Here is a 13348-nt window from a genome sequence, read left to right as displayed (position 1 = left end):
AAGAATAAATGAATGAAATAAAATAAAAGACAAAATATTTTCTCAGCATCGTCCAAAATAATATGGATTTGTCTGTGTACCTGGTTTCATCAATTTCTTTCCTGCCTACACCGACTAGTGAGTATAGTCTAATCTACACACCCCATAGAATATTTTAAAATTCTTTAATCAATAAAAAATTGCTTTGTTTTAATTATAAACAGCATAACAGATCGTGACCCAGGCAGACTGTGTAGTTCTGTGTGCATCAACCTGCGCGGTGCTGAGACAGCGCCGAATCAGAAGCGACCTCTAGCGGACAAATTAGGAACTGCACCAGGATGTAAACGCAGCATCTTAGAAGATTCATCAACAATTTTAACAAGTCCCAGCCTTCTTTCATCCCAGGTTCTCCCTAATCCAAGCACAATAAAGTATGAAGATATTATTCTCTGCTGTGAATTGGTCTAATGTTTCTCACGTACAACAATTACCATTTTAACACCGATTCAAACCCTTCTCTGTTGATCTCGCATCATTAAACGTGGAATAATTTACTCGAAATTATATTTATGCTTATGAATAGTGTCCACAATTTTAGACAGTCAATTGAAGGCTGTTTTTTTATAGTAAATGTAAGTTATGCATTGCCTTCAGATCACTTACGGTCATTTAACATAAGTCATATTCCTGATTTATTTAGATTATATTTGCCAATTTTCACCACAAAGAGCATCTTTAGTTTTGAAACAAAACCCCAAGATTAAAATGTAAAAATACATTTTTATACCAGACTCAATAATCAGTTAGATAAAACACTATTTTACTTACAGATTTCTTTGTTTTTACCACCAACGGAATTCAAAAAATAATTGTACACACCAAAAATATTACTATTGTTAGAAATATATAAATACTTTCCATAATTGTGGTCGTCAACATGAAAATATTTTAGACTGGAACAATTTCACAAAAAGAAATAATAATAATAATAATAATAATAATAATAATAATAATAATAATAAGTAAATAGGTATAAGTAAAAAGGAATAAAAATTTATATATATAATTTACCTTTAATTTTTTAACTTTAATTTAATTTTGGGTATAATTTCCCTTCCTCTTTTTTATTATTTATTATTATATATAATTTACTGTTCTTTTTTCAGTGATATGTGGAAGTGTATTAGGTATATTAGTTATTATTTACTAGGTAAACCTGGGGGATTAGTCCAAGATCCCTCTACAAGGGTTTGTAACAAATTAATAAGATGTTAGATGACACATTATTCTCTCTATTTATGTTTGGAGAAATTATTATTATTATTATTATTATTATTATTATTTTCTGTGAGTTTTGATGACAAAACAATCCCCTTCCACTAACATTCTTCCTGTCTTAAAAAAATTGCTCACTGCAGGAAAAAACAGACCTCATTCCCTTCAGAACAATGATTATAAATGAAGATATTTGCTGCCTGTATTTCCTCTGGCTCTGTGGACCTGCACTAAACTGACCATTTGATGCCTTTTGCCGACATTTTGGGTCAGAGAACTTTTTTACACACGGCTTATTCCAGGAGTTTTCTTTTTTTAAAAAACAAAAAAAAACAAAAACCATATTATTGTATGATTTATGACCACTCGTGTCTTAACTTGTAATAGATTCGATCCTGAGTTACTGCTCCATAAAATAATACATTAAAAATAAATAATATTAGAATAAAAATATTATAAATAGAACATATTTGTAGAGCTTGGCGGATTAATTTTTATTTTTCTTAAAATAGTAAGCGACTAAATAAATTTTAAAATAAATCTGTAAGTGAATCAGAATAAATAGGAATACCATAAAGGCCAGACATTTCTGATTTATGTTTATGAAATCATGATATAATCCTAATCAGGTGAGTTGTTCATAAATAGAAGAAAACAATAGAAAGAAATCCAGCCAGACTCGAACACAAATAATCCTGCGTGTTTGTTGACATTAAACAATCATTTTTAATACAGAAATGTGATCATTTGGTTCACACTTGTGCTGTTTGACTCTGATGCTCATCTCAGTCATCACACAGAGGATTTCCTGCATTTCCCGATCTCGGCATTGTGACGAGTTTAAAAGCAGACCTAATATGCACCTGGAAGTATATATATATATATGTATATATATATATATATATATATATATCTTAAAAATATAAATTCCATTAGGCCTACAGTCTGTTATGCTGGTTCGTAAGATGACAGTGATTGTTTGCCGCAAACCCGCACAAGAAAGCGAACGGCCTCTCATACCGATTAATGCAGTTCCATGCCTTACGGACGAATAATCTGGCAGCTTGTGATCGGAGTAAATGGCAATAAAAAGGGTCTGGATGGAAGAAACGAAGTCTACTTGCTGTCGTAATGTACAATGCAGTCATATAATCATGAGAGTCATGCAGTAAATCGTAAACCTAACATGCTTCTTAATATTTCCGACATGCATTCAGTACCTGAGCCAGTGAAGTTACCAAGAAATCTAAAAGCTTACTAGTGTGCTTCAAACCACAGTACATTGGCTGATAATGTACACTGTTTTAAATGTGATTTTGAGAAAAAACGAAACAAAAAACCTATCCTGCATCGTTAAATAAAGACGTACACGCGAAATAAAATATTAAAAAATACCAAAACAAATGTAAGGTAAAAACTTAAATGAATTACACTTAACATTACAGGGCTTTTATAGTTACAGCGCAAAGAAAAAAATTAGCAGTAATCACATTCGTACAAAGTCCTCAATTAAGCTGTACCATCATGCCCCACACAACAAACACACATCTGAGCTAGCATACGTTAGTATAGCTGTTGGTTTCCCCCTTTTTTTGGTATAAATGATTTTCATATGCACAGAGGATTGAAAAGAAAGAAATGAAACCGAATCATGAAAATGCATAATATCTTTAGCTCTCGTTAGAATACTAAGAATACTGGTCAGCCTAAAGCTGGTATCACAGTGTTCGTTACATAATTCGCTAAAATTCGATTTAGCAAACCCAGCGTTAGCTCTTTTCCGATTACTTTGACCGTCAAAAAACACTACCGGAGGTTGGTTTAAAAAAAAAAAGAAAAAGAAAAAAAAAAGAAAAGTCCTTCGATCTTTCGATGCTGGTGCTTAGGACGGGGTTTAGGCACTGGAATCCTCTTTGAGGCGCTGACTCCGAGCCTTATACACTTCAATCAGGAGGTCTTTGACATACTGGATCTCTCTCTCGACAGATTCGGCTTTGTCTCGCAGCTCTCTGTTTCTCCCTTCCAATCCGTGAAGCTCTTCCTCCAAGCAGTCCTGCTCCGCCCTCTTCCGCTGCCGATACCTGGTGTTAATATGTTCAGATCAGATCAGCGCTATTGTTGTGTGTGTGTGGACAATGCATAGATCAAATCTGGCAAACTAGACCTGAAGGGTGAGCGATAACACCTTAAAAACAAACAGCATCCTCACTTAACAAAGAGATTCAACCGACACTTGCCAAAGAAAGTTCCTACCTATTGTCACAATGATACAATAACTCAGATGGAATCAGGTGAACATACATCCGGTATTAGATCTACTTGAAGGCTCCATCCAACATCTGAAAATGTTTTGATTGCTCATGGGGTAAAGAACTTTGGTACTTTACCTGTAAGCAGCTGTCTTGTTCTGGTCTCTTTTCTTCTGCTTGCGCTCTCCATGGCTCCTTTCCAGGCAACTTACTTTGACCTCCGGCTTGAACACACACAGGTTCTCTCTCAGCCTTTGCATTGGCTTCTGTGCAGGAAACTCCAAAGAAGATCCGACACTGTCTCCGGACAGACATTCGAAGCTTTGATCTACAAGGCATTCATGGCTTGAGTAACCGCTATTCATAGACTCGACAGCTCCAGAGCGGACTGGCTGATCTACCTCATTCATGAAGCCGTGATACGGTTCTAAATTCGCGGTAATCTGACTGAAGTAACACTCAGCTACCTCTGGGTGTTTAAATGCAGGACTATTTCCATTTTCACTACAGTGCAGCACTGGCATCCCAACACCTTCGTGACCGTGACAGGGCATCTTCATTCCAGGAGCCTGACCTTCTCTTCTATGGTGCGCATCCAGTGGCGGGCCACCATCAAAACTTTTGACCATCTCTGCCCGGTAAAAAACGTCTTCGGTGAAACATCTCTTTTCCTCATCCTTTAACAATATGGCACATTCTCGAACCTTTTTCGTACCGATGTGGTTCTTCCCAAAAATCTTGTCAACAGCACACTGGTCTAAAGCCATCTCTGCATAACCTGAATGAGTCCCTTTAAAAGTCCATGTCTCTTTCTCAAAAACTTCCACGTCTTTGCAACCGTTTGATGCTATCCTTTGGCTGGTGGAGTGCGTCCGAACATAGCTGTAAGGAGCGGGTCTGGAGGTTTTAGATCTTCCGACAGAGCTGCCACAAAACCCTCTCAGGTCAAGCTCACCTGTTGCCAAGGTAACGAGCCTGGGGTTCGATTCGGACTGGTTCACATTGTATGAAGTGCAGGGCAACTGGTAGTATGACGGGGCAGACATTGCTTGGTAGCCTTTATCACATTTCTGCCATTTCTCTGCTTTCATGGGCGCTGATTCAAATAGGTAATAATCCTCGAGTTGAGCAAGTTCTTCTTTTAGGAGGGAGGTCATGACCTCCAAATCTGAGGGCACCTGGACATCATGTTCCAAGGGGGAAGGTGGAATCGATGAGCCAGGAGACGATTCGGTCGATGTTGAAAGCGGGTAGGTGTCAAAATGTTCTGTCATCCAATCTGAAAATGATAAAGTGAACAATGAATAACGGCGAATTATAAACCACGTTGGAAAGATTAGAGAGCAGAAAATGACATTTTTGAGTCCAAACACTTCGACTTACTACCACTAAACAGACCCATGCACTAACTCCTATCCAGCCGACATGTAATCGGATCACCGGTTTCAGACTGTCCATCCAATACACATAGCTAGAAATGCATTCACCAGCAAAGCATAACAAAGGACACACAATATGAATTAAAGTCATTAGCTTTACTTACGGTACGCCATTAACACATCTACTGCAGTGCGGTGTCCACCGACTATCGGGTAAAATAAAAAATCATCTCTCTGCTTACCAATGTACGTCCGTACGTCCGTGTAGACTCCTCCCCTCCGTTCTGGGATTGGCTGTCATTAGCCAGTGGGAAAGAGAGGATTCGGAGGTCGGCTTTGCAAACGAGGGGAATTTTGAAGAAAAGGATCTATGCTGCCACAACGTTCTCTGATTTGCTTGAAGTACTCAATCGCGTACTCAAATGTGTCAGAATTCAAGGGTTGCTTCACACAGCGTAATGGCAAGAAAGAGTGATACCTAGAAACGACAAAAATGAAACAAACCTACCGGGTTAAACAAACCTTACAACGGTTATTCTAAAGGGGTTTATAGTTTTGTTCAAATCTCTTCCATAAAATGCTTTGCTTGCTGATATGGATTTGCATTATTCAGTTTCATCTGTGCCTGAATATTTATTGTACATTACATGAACAGAGAGTTTCAGAAAAGCAAGCAAGTCCAGGTTTACTCAAGTGCACATAATAAATCTGTTCTTGTTTTTGTTTGTTTGTTGTAATCAATGAATCAAATGAACACAACATGTAAGCTTTTTTTTTTTAAAAAAAAAAAGAAAAACAGCTAAATGATGTGGTGTAGTGTTTGTTTATTTATTGTGGTGTATTAATTATATTGTTAGCACTCCCATTAATGTTCATATGATTGAACAAACAAATCATCTGAGCCAAAAGAGCAGAGAGAAGTCACGTGGTTACTGAACCGCTATCTGTCAACAGAGTAATTAACGGAAAAAGAGCAGATTACAGGGGGGGGCAGCTGTTGAATAATAAATAAATAATAAAATAAATAAACAAACATAGGTCATGTTTAGACGAACGTATCTATCTGATGAGTATCCAGTGTAATGGATAAATCTGTGAAGAAGAGGGGACTTACCCAAAGGGTTGAACTTTGTAATCGGCTCTATGGGCAAACTCCAGTTTTTTATCACAAAGCCAAAACATGACCACAATAAAGTTTAATTTTTTTTCCTACGCTGATCTATATAATAAAAATAATAAATGACCGCAAAAACAAAGCGCAACGCGAAAACAAACCCTGACACACGCACCTAGGGCGTTTCTGCCTGGAGGAAATAAATGACACAGAAGTGAACACTTACTCCATGTTGATGTGGGCTGAAGTGCGCTCTTAAACTCCGACACAGGAACAGGAAGAGTTCACATTAATAAAGCATCGCTTCGGTCTCCTTCAAACCATTTGATGTTAGAGACGATCTATCTATTGAAAAGGAGGAGGAAATAAAAAAGCGTTTCTAAAACTTTTCGGCACCGTGGAGCACAACGCCTATACAAACACAGCCTTTTCACGCCCCCTCATATCAATCCGCGTCTTTCTGAACCGTAATAAACGTCGACTGACCTGCTTGTAAGCGTCCGCCGTCAACACTCCGTTATAACGCGTTATAGGGCTATTTATATCCCGGATATGTGAAGCTTAAGTCAGGAAGGAAAAGTTCAAGAAGAAATTAAAAAACACTGTATATCTTTTCTGAATTGCGAATGATTAAAAAAATGGGAGTCATTTGGATACAGGTTTACGCCTGTAATTGCTGATCAAAGAAATCAGAGCAGTGCGTGTAAAAGGCGTGAGACAGAGAGGACTAGTTAATGAGCGTCTGTGAGGAAGGACACTGTAGCTGTACAGTTTGGAGCCGGTTGCAGGCGTGTTGCATCAGATCTGCTGGAGTTTTGCCTGTGTTCAAACTCTGTTGGCACTCATGTCCATAACCTACGCTTCCGTGTTGAGAAGTTTCACTCCTATAGTATATTGTTTGGGAAGTGAAAAATCACCCTAGGAAAAAAAAAAAAAAAAAAGTAGTTTTTGTTTGGGAAATTTACTTTCATTCCCTGATGTGACAATCCGTCTCGGGGAAGTGTAGCCTGAGGGGGAGGCTGTCCGAGCTCAAGGCACGTGGCATGGTGTCTTAAAAGCCTCAAACTCTCCCAGACGGTCAGTAATAGGTGAAAACGACGGACATATCCTGGACATTAAGCCTTGATAGGGTTCGCTTTATGGAGTGCCAAAACTTAATAACTTTGTACCTCTACCTCAAAATAATACTGAAATCTGATCTGGAAACACGACAGGCTTAAGGACACCTGCAGGCTTTTATCTATCTATCTATCTATCTATCTATCTATCTATCTATCTATCTATCTATCTATCTATCTATCTATCTATCTATCTATCTATCTGTCTGTCTGTCTGTCTGTCTGTCTGTCTGTCTGTCTGTCTGTCTGTCTATTTTTAAGTGTAATTGTTTCACGGCTGTTCTCATTATTTTCAGTGAATGCCTTATTTTGTAATTTTATTTTCTTTATTTAAGTATTTTTTTTTATTTTCATTTATCATTTCATACTTTATTTCCATTGATTACTTTTGTAAACACCTTAGATTTAATTTAGATTAAATTAAATGTGTGGTATAACAACAACAATAACAGTATTATTATTATTATTAATTATTATTATTAATAAATAATAATAATAATAATACCACTCCTACTAATAATAATAATTATTATGTTTATTTTTATTATTATTAAACTTATGATGATGATGATTGTACAACATAAATAGCAACTATATAGCAATAATAAGTCACTACTGCTGCCACTGCCACTCATCATCATCATCATGCTTTTGTTCTATTAATTATCATAATTTATTTATTCCTATTATTCTGAGATATAACTATTTTCTTATTTATTTGGGCTCAATGATTTTTTTACGCAGCAAGTCTGACCCTACAGTAAATTGGATCTACTCCTAAGTGCAGTGCTTATTCTCTACTCGTCTTATCCATAACACCATCGATACATTAGTGAGAAATCATATAGCTTCAGTTCTCATGAAGAAGTAGCGATAATGAGATAAATACTGTATATAGTATTAATATAATTGTTCAATAGTATCATTGTCATTGTTTCTGCATTATCTATATTTATTCCGTCTATCTATCTATCTATCTATCTATCTATCTATCTATCTATCTATCTATCTATCTATCTATCTATCTATCTATCTATCTGTATACACACATATATGTATATATGTGTGTGTGTTTGTGTATATATATATATATATATATATATATATATATATATATATATATATATATATACACATATATATATACATATATATATACATATATTCTTATAGCATTATTGTTGGATTGCTGAGAGTAGTCTAGAGTAGCTGATCTGTGATATGCAAGAGCACACCGCTGGTTTGCTGGTACATTGATAAAGGTTACACCATAATTTCATCACCAGCTCCCAAAGAATCATGCTGCCATTAATGTTTTATATGCAACTCAGAGTAACATTACACATGCACGTGTGGGTTGTAAGAACCCTTTGTTTCTTAGGTAGCAAATTACCTGTTACGTGTTATATATAATATATAATTGTGCACAATTATACCAAACGTGTAATTAGACATTTGCTGCCATTTTTGTAACTTCATCATTACCCATTAACAAACAAATGCGTTATATGCGAGGGAATATGTTGGCTGTTTTTATCATGTGAAATGAGGTGTGAAATCACACGTAAGGTTAGTCTTTTATTTGACTTGACTAAATGAAAGTTATTAATAAACAAAGCAGCGGTGTGTTTGAGACAGCAGCCTTTCATTTAACCCGTGTGGAACTTTTATCCGGTCTGTTTAGTCAGTAGTCTAGTCTAGTCGTCGGAAAACTCTGAAAACCGAAGCGAGTTTGTTTCGGTGTGATAAACAATCTTTGTTATGTTCTTTGTTATGCTGCAATAACCTTTTGCTATAAAATGCTGGAATCAAATTTAGGATGATGTATGGACAACACAGCAATGAATCACTCAAAATTTATTGCAATGAGGGGGGAAAGAAAAGCTGAAAAGAAAAAAAAATGTAAATGTCTCATAGTAATGCCCACACGGTTTTTTATTCTAATGCAAAGTCCATTTACTTAGAATTACCTGTTTAAATACTCATAATTTAGATTTATAAATATACATTTAAATAAAGATTAAAAAAAATAAACAATAAAAAAAATTGTTTAGAAGGTGAAGCTTTTTTATATAATATAATATAATATAATATAATATAATATAATATAATATAATATAATATAATATAATATAATATAATTAGTTAAATTTTTACAGCCCATGATGTATATATAGGAAGGAAGAAATAAAATAGATAGAGCATAATGTTCTGTAAATAATGTGCTTTTGTTTAGCCTTAAAAATCTTTGTATGATACTGGACTGGATCACGGCCCACTGACTATTAACAGCGCTTATCATATGCTTATGCTCTGCATAATTTATACCTAAACAAAATGACACACACCCTTGAAGAACCGGTGAATATAAATAGTTGTGTATGTGTAAGATGATGTAAGATGACTGAATGAATCCAAATATTTTTTTTAAAAAAGGTGTCACATATATACCATATAACATATATTTTTCTAAGTAGTGTTAGCAAAACTGGCCAGAAATATATTCATCAAAATTTTGTTTGATTTTTTAAAAATCTTGCTGTTAAAATAACAATCACCAATATTTGTGGTTTTAATCTAGCCACACAAATTTGCACCGATTTATATTACTATATATACTGATTTATACTGATTTGATTTATTGGACTTATATTTGTGATTTATATATATTTATTGCACTGATTTATTACTGCATTGTATTTTGCTTTGTCTGTTCACTTTTTCCAGTATAAATTTTTCAGATAGAGAACCAAAATCTATTCATCCTAAGAAGCTGTAAGAATCACTAACTGTCACCCTGTAACTCGTGAAATTTTAAATCCATTTAATCTTTACTATTAAACGCCCTATTACCTCTCCAGACCCCAAAATCAACTGAGCGAATGAGCGAGATCGTTCTGCTACACACCCTTACAGACGTCTCCATCTGCAGCGAGTGGGTGTGAGAAAGTTCACACATCCTGAGAGGTGAAACCTAAAAAAAATAATATTTCGAGCCTCTGCGGGATGTTCTGCAGACTTTCTTTTCTCTTCTGGGGTCATGACCCACCCTTTCTGACCCTGCAAGGAGAAAAATTGAACAATTATTTTGTCTTTTTAACATTAAAGGTGCATTATGGAGAATGTGGAGTAAGGTCACACACCCACATAGACTCCATCATGCCTAGTCGCAGGACACTGAAGTGGTTGTACATATTGAACTGTAATATTATGTGCAGTCGCTCAAACATCGAAATGCGGCGTCATATAAGATTGTTCCTTTCTAGGTCATAGTCTTACCCCAAAATGCATCATAATCAATGAGGTTTATAATCACTATGCTTCTCACATAGACTTTACCCCGGCAAGACTGTCAGTATTTCAGCAGGCACCAAAGTCCAGTTCCACTGCTCTGTAAAATAGCCAGTGAATGAGTTATATGAGTATAACCTCTCTCTCTCTCTCTCTCTCTCTCTTATCTTTTAAAGAGAGACACAGTGAGTATAAATGGGGAATATAAAAAGAGAGTAACCATATGAAGCATTCTGGGTGACATTATAATTATAACAGTAATAATTATACTCATTTTAATGATACAGTGGGTTTGTAATGATGCAGTATTTCAATACAGCTTGTATTAAAAGTGTCCGTTAATGTTAAACCTTCTGATAGCATAAAGAAACTAATCATCATAAACGTATCAGTGCATACGATTCATGCATCTATCTATCTATTTATGTATTTATTTATTTTCAGTTTGCTTTTTTGTTCTTCGTCTACGTACCACCTTCGTGTTTCCTTTTGCAACATCGCACCTTGCGATAGTTTGTCAAAGTTTGTTTCCTCGCTGCATCTTCTGTTGCCATAATGTAAAATAATTAGCCTGATTAGACCATCATGCTGGTTCCTCTCCAGGTTCCTTCCTAATGTCGTCTCTGGGAGGTTTTTTTTTTCTCTTTTCTTCTCTTTCTTTTTTTTGCCGCTCTTGCCGCTGGCTTTCTCATTAGGGATTTAAATCTACATTCAGATTTCTGTGCCTTGTGACAGTGTCTATTGTTATTGTAAAGAGCTGTTCAGATTAAATTTCAAGTCATTTGATTTTCACTTTTATTTTCTAAGGTTGTGAATATATATATATATATATATATATATATATACATAGTATACACTTTACATTGTTATTATGGATCAGTATAAATCTCAGGCACTAAACTGTTGTATACTGTGCTTATACTGAGGTCAGTGTCACATCGTCTTCCTAGGACGTCTAGGGGAAGTTCATTCCAGCACCTACTGTAGGTGCCAGAAGAGAAAGTCTTAATGCTTGCCTTTCTTGTACCCTGAAAGATATTCAGGGCAGCAGTGCTTGGAGCGGATCGAGCAGTGGTGGAGGATATAGTGGGGTCTGCTGTAATAGTTTTACCAATACAAATTCACTTATTTGAAGAATGCTTAAAGACACAAGCATATCAAATGCTATTAAAATGATTGACTTATTGGTGCATCATGCTGAGCCAAACTGGCCGCAAATTTTCCCTACTGATCACCATACTGTTCATAATCCTGGAGTCCGTTTTTACCCTTTGTATGCTCTACTGCTCTTAGAGCCCTCTCTGTTGGTTGTATTCCTTTTATCTGGCTCCAGGAAGTTGAACACTTTCTCCTCAGTGTCCTCATCTCCTTTACATGGATATTATTTACCAATTCACTGACTGGATTCTTGTGTTGTTTTCATGTATTTTGTTTTCTCCCGTGCCACGTTCTGATATGTCCTGCTACTTAACTGGCTAATGAAGCTTGAGAATAACACATGCTGCTAAGCACCATAGAGTTGGTTCTCACTCTATATACCATACCATGCTGACTCTGCTATTCTTAGCTTGGATTCCTGTTAATTCACAGGGGTTTTTTTTATGTCTGCATTTCTACAATTGGTTTGAATTGTACTATAGCCATATACTGTACTCAGTAGGCAGTCAGTGCTAACTCTGCTACAGGGTTGAGCTCATGCAGGGTGGACCTGTGAACAATGCTAGCCATCAATTATTTGCAGACTGCCTTGACACCGGCCCTTTTAAGAATGCTGTGTTTTCAGTTCCAGAGAGAACACATATGCTCAGCTGGCAGATTTGAATCTGTCCTCTATGTAAACAGCCTGTTGTTCGTAAACAATCAGGTCTGGGGATGACCACTAAGTGCCACAAGAGGCTCTGAGTTGCTGTCTAGGTGAAAAAATGTCTTGGCTCACAGGAGCTGAGAGAGTGTACATTGAAGACGGAGCATGATGTCTGAGTATTAACATCCTTTTACGTCTTCTCAGGCCCCACTTCACCCACACTGCTCTGTGGTGCATGTTCTGGCCAATCAGGTGGACGTTTGCCTCCTGTTGATGCCTGTATTGAGCCAATTGTGAATTCGACCAGACAAAACACTATGTCAGATGTACTCTACCCAAACACTGACACCGACACACTTTCAGTGGTTGTTGTAACACCCCAGAAGGCTTCTCCATGAGAAGATCAGCTGCACTGTTTGACTAGAAAGATTTAGTCTCTCTAACCTAGTTGCCAGCGCCTGCAGGTTTGGCCTATTTGACAGAATCGGATTGTGATCTCGCAATTCAGGAAACATTTCTAAATCCAGGAGCCTATAGCACACATTACATGAATGCCCTTAAGTGGAAAATCAGTTGCAAATGGATTTCAGCTTATTGGCTGGGCTTTGTCCAATTTTTTTTTACCTTTCTCCTGGCAATGCAGTCTCCAGGTCTGCATTTTGTTAAAATATCATCTCAGTATCTGACAGTAGCATGGATATCGGTGCCAAATGGTCTTGTGTTAGTATTTTAGAAACGGTTGATTTGGGTTTCTCATATAAAACAGTCTCTAGAGCTTGTACAGAATGGTGGAAAAATGAAAAAACATCCACTGAAAAACATCCCTTGTAGCTGAGAGAGGTCAGAGGAGAACAGACTGGATTGAGATGATGGGAAAGTTATGGTTAATTCAAATAATTCTTTGTAACTGTGTGGAGCAGAAAAGCATATCAAGCCTTGAAGGGAATTGGCTACAACACCAGGGTTTTACTCCTGTCATCCAAGATCATGAATTCGAGGTTCACGAATGCCTGGTCTGGCAAAATAAGATTTCTGCTGCAACATGCAGATGTTAAGGTCAGAATTTGTCATGAACATCATGAATCCATGGACTCAATCTGTCTTGTGTCAGTGTAATGTGTGAAGACACTTTTCTA

The 13348-nt window shown here is 36.5% G+C and overlaps 1 protein-coding gene across 2 annotated transcripts; it reads right to left on the bottom strand.

Annotated features, from left to right (window-relative positions):
- Window positions 1-1791: 1791 nt before the first annotated feature.
- atf5b (activating transcription factor 5b) lies at window positions 1792-6461 on the bottom strand. Of its 2 annotated transcripts, none has more exons than XM_058414263.1 (4): window positions 6226-6461; window positions 5128-5363; window positions 3645-4785; window positions 1792-3338 (listed from the first exon to the last, which is right to left on the bottom strand). In XM_058414263.1, the coding sequence occupies exons 3-4, from the start codon at window positions 4778-4780 to the stop codon at window positions 3152-3154; spliced, it is 1323 nt and encodes a 440-aa protein (XP_058270246.1). In that variant the 5' UTR covers window positions 4781-4785; window positions 5128-5363; window positions 6226-6461; the 3' UTR covers window positions 1792-3151. The 2 variants fall into 2 exon arrangements, with proteins under 2 accessions (XP_058270246.1, XP_058270247.1); XM_058414264.1 differs by lacking the exon at window positions 6226-6461 and adding an exon at window positions 6000-6200.
- Between the last annotated feature and the right edge of the window lie 6887 nt (window positions 6462-13348).

This window comes from Hemibagrus wyckioides, linkage group LG17, assembly GCF_019097595.1.
Source record: "Hemibagrus wyckioides isolate EC202008001 linkage group LG17, SWU_Hwy_1.0, whole genome shotgun sequence".
Classification (NCBI taxonomy): domain Eukaryota; kingdom Metazoa; phylum Chordata; class Actinopteri; order Siluriformes; family Bagridae; genus Hemibagrus; species Hemibagrus wyckioides.
The sequence above is the reverse complement of the archived record's forward strand: the minus strand, read 5'-3'. Positions and strand labels throughout refer to the sequence as shown.